Raw genomic sequence first — 463 nt, 5'->3', positions numbered from 1 at the left:
TATGGTATTTACAGCTCCTTGATGTCAAAGGCAAGATATTCCTCCATTTTTCCATCAGCATCATAGATTTCTTCTTCCAGGAATGAATATGTGGATGACTCACAGCCACGAATCATAGTGGAACCTGAACTTGGTGATTTCTGTACTGGAGATACTTTAGGAATCAACTTAGAGCCGGAAATGCAGAGTCTGAAAAATTACAAATAAAATGAGAATTAAATACTCAAAGAAAGCAGCATATATTTAATTACACTGAAAATTTTTAGTAGAAGTAATATTTTAGATTTCTGGAAAAAAAGAAAAAAAAACCTTAAAAACATTAACATACTCTTTTATGTTACCAGTACGTTCACGAAGACCAGGTAAACACTTAGTATCCACAGAGTTATCACTATTGCTTTCAAAGTGCTGAAAACCTTCATTCTTTGGTGACACGAGCTGCTTTCCCAGAATCCTGGAAAAA

At 34.1% G+C, this 463-nt stretch overlaps 1 protein-coding gene across 1 annotated transcript in view; it reads right to left on the bottom strand.

The window, feature by feature from the left end:
* The window catches only part of FAM149A (family with sequence similarity 149 member A), a 26,742-nt gene that overhangs the window by 7,819 nt on the left and 18,460 nt on the right, over positions 1 to 463 (bottom strand). Inside the window, exons 6-7 of the mRNA XM_010710064.3 lie at positions 329 to 454; positions 13 to 189 (exon numbers count right to left, since the gene is read on the bottom strand). Coding sequence (XP_010708366.2) covers positions 13 to 189; positions 329 to 454 — 303 coding nt within the window. The remainder of the gene's footprint in view (positions 1 to 12; positions 190 to 328; positions 455 to 463) is intronic.

The sequence above is a fragment of the Meleagris gallopavo genome, chromosome 4, assembly GCF_000146605.3.
Source record: "Meleagris gallopavo isolate NT-WF06-2002-E0010 breed Aviagen turkey brand Nicholas breeding stock chromosome 4, Turkey_5.1, whole genome shotgun sequence".
In the NCBI taxonomy this organism is placed as follows: domain Eukaryota; kingdom Metazoa; phylum Chordata; class Aves; order Galliformes; family Phasianidae; genus Meleagris; species Meleagris gallopavo.
This window is presented reverse-complemented; position numbering and strand designations above follow the sequence as displayed.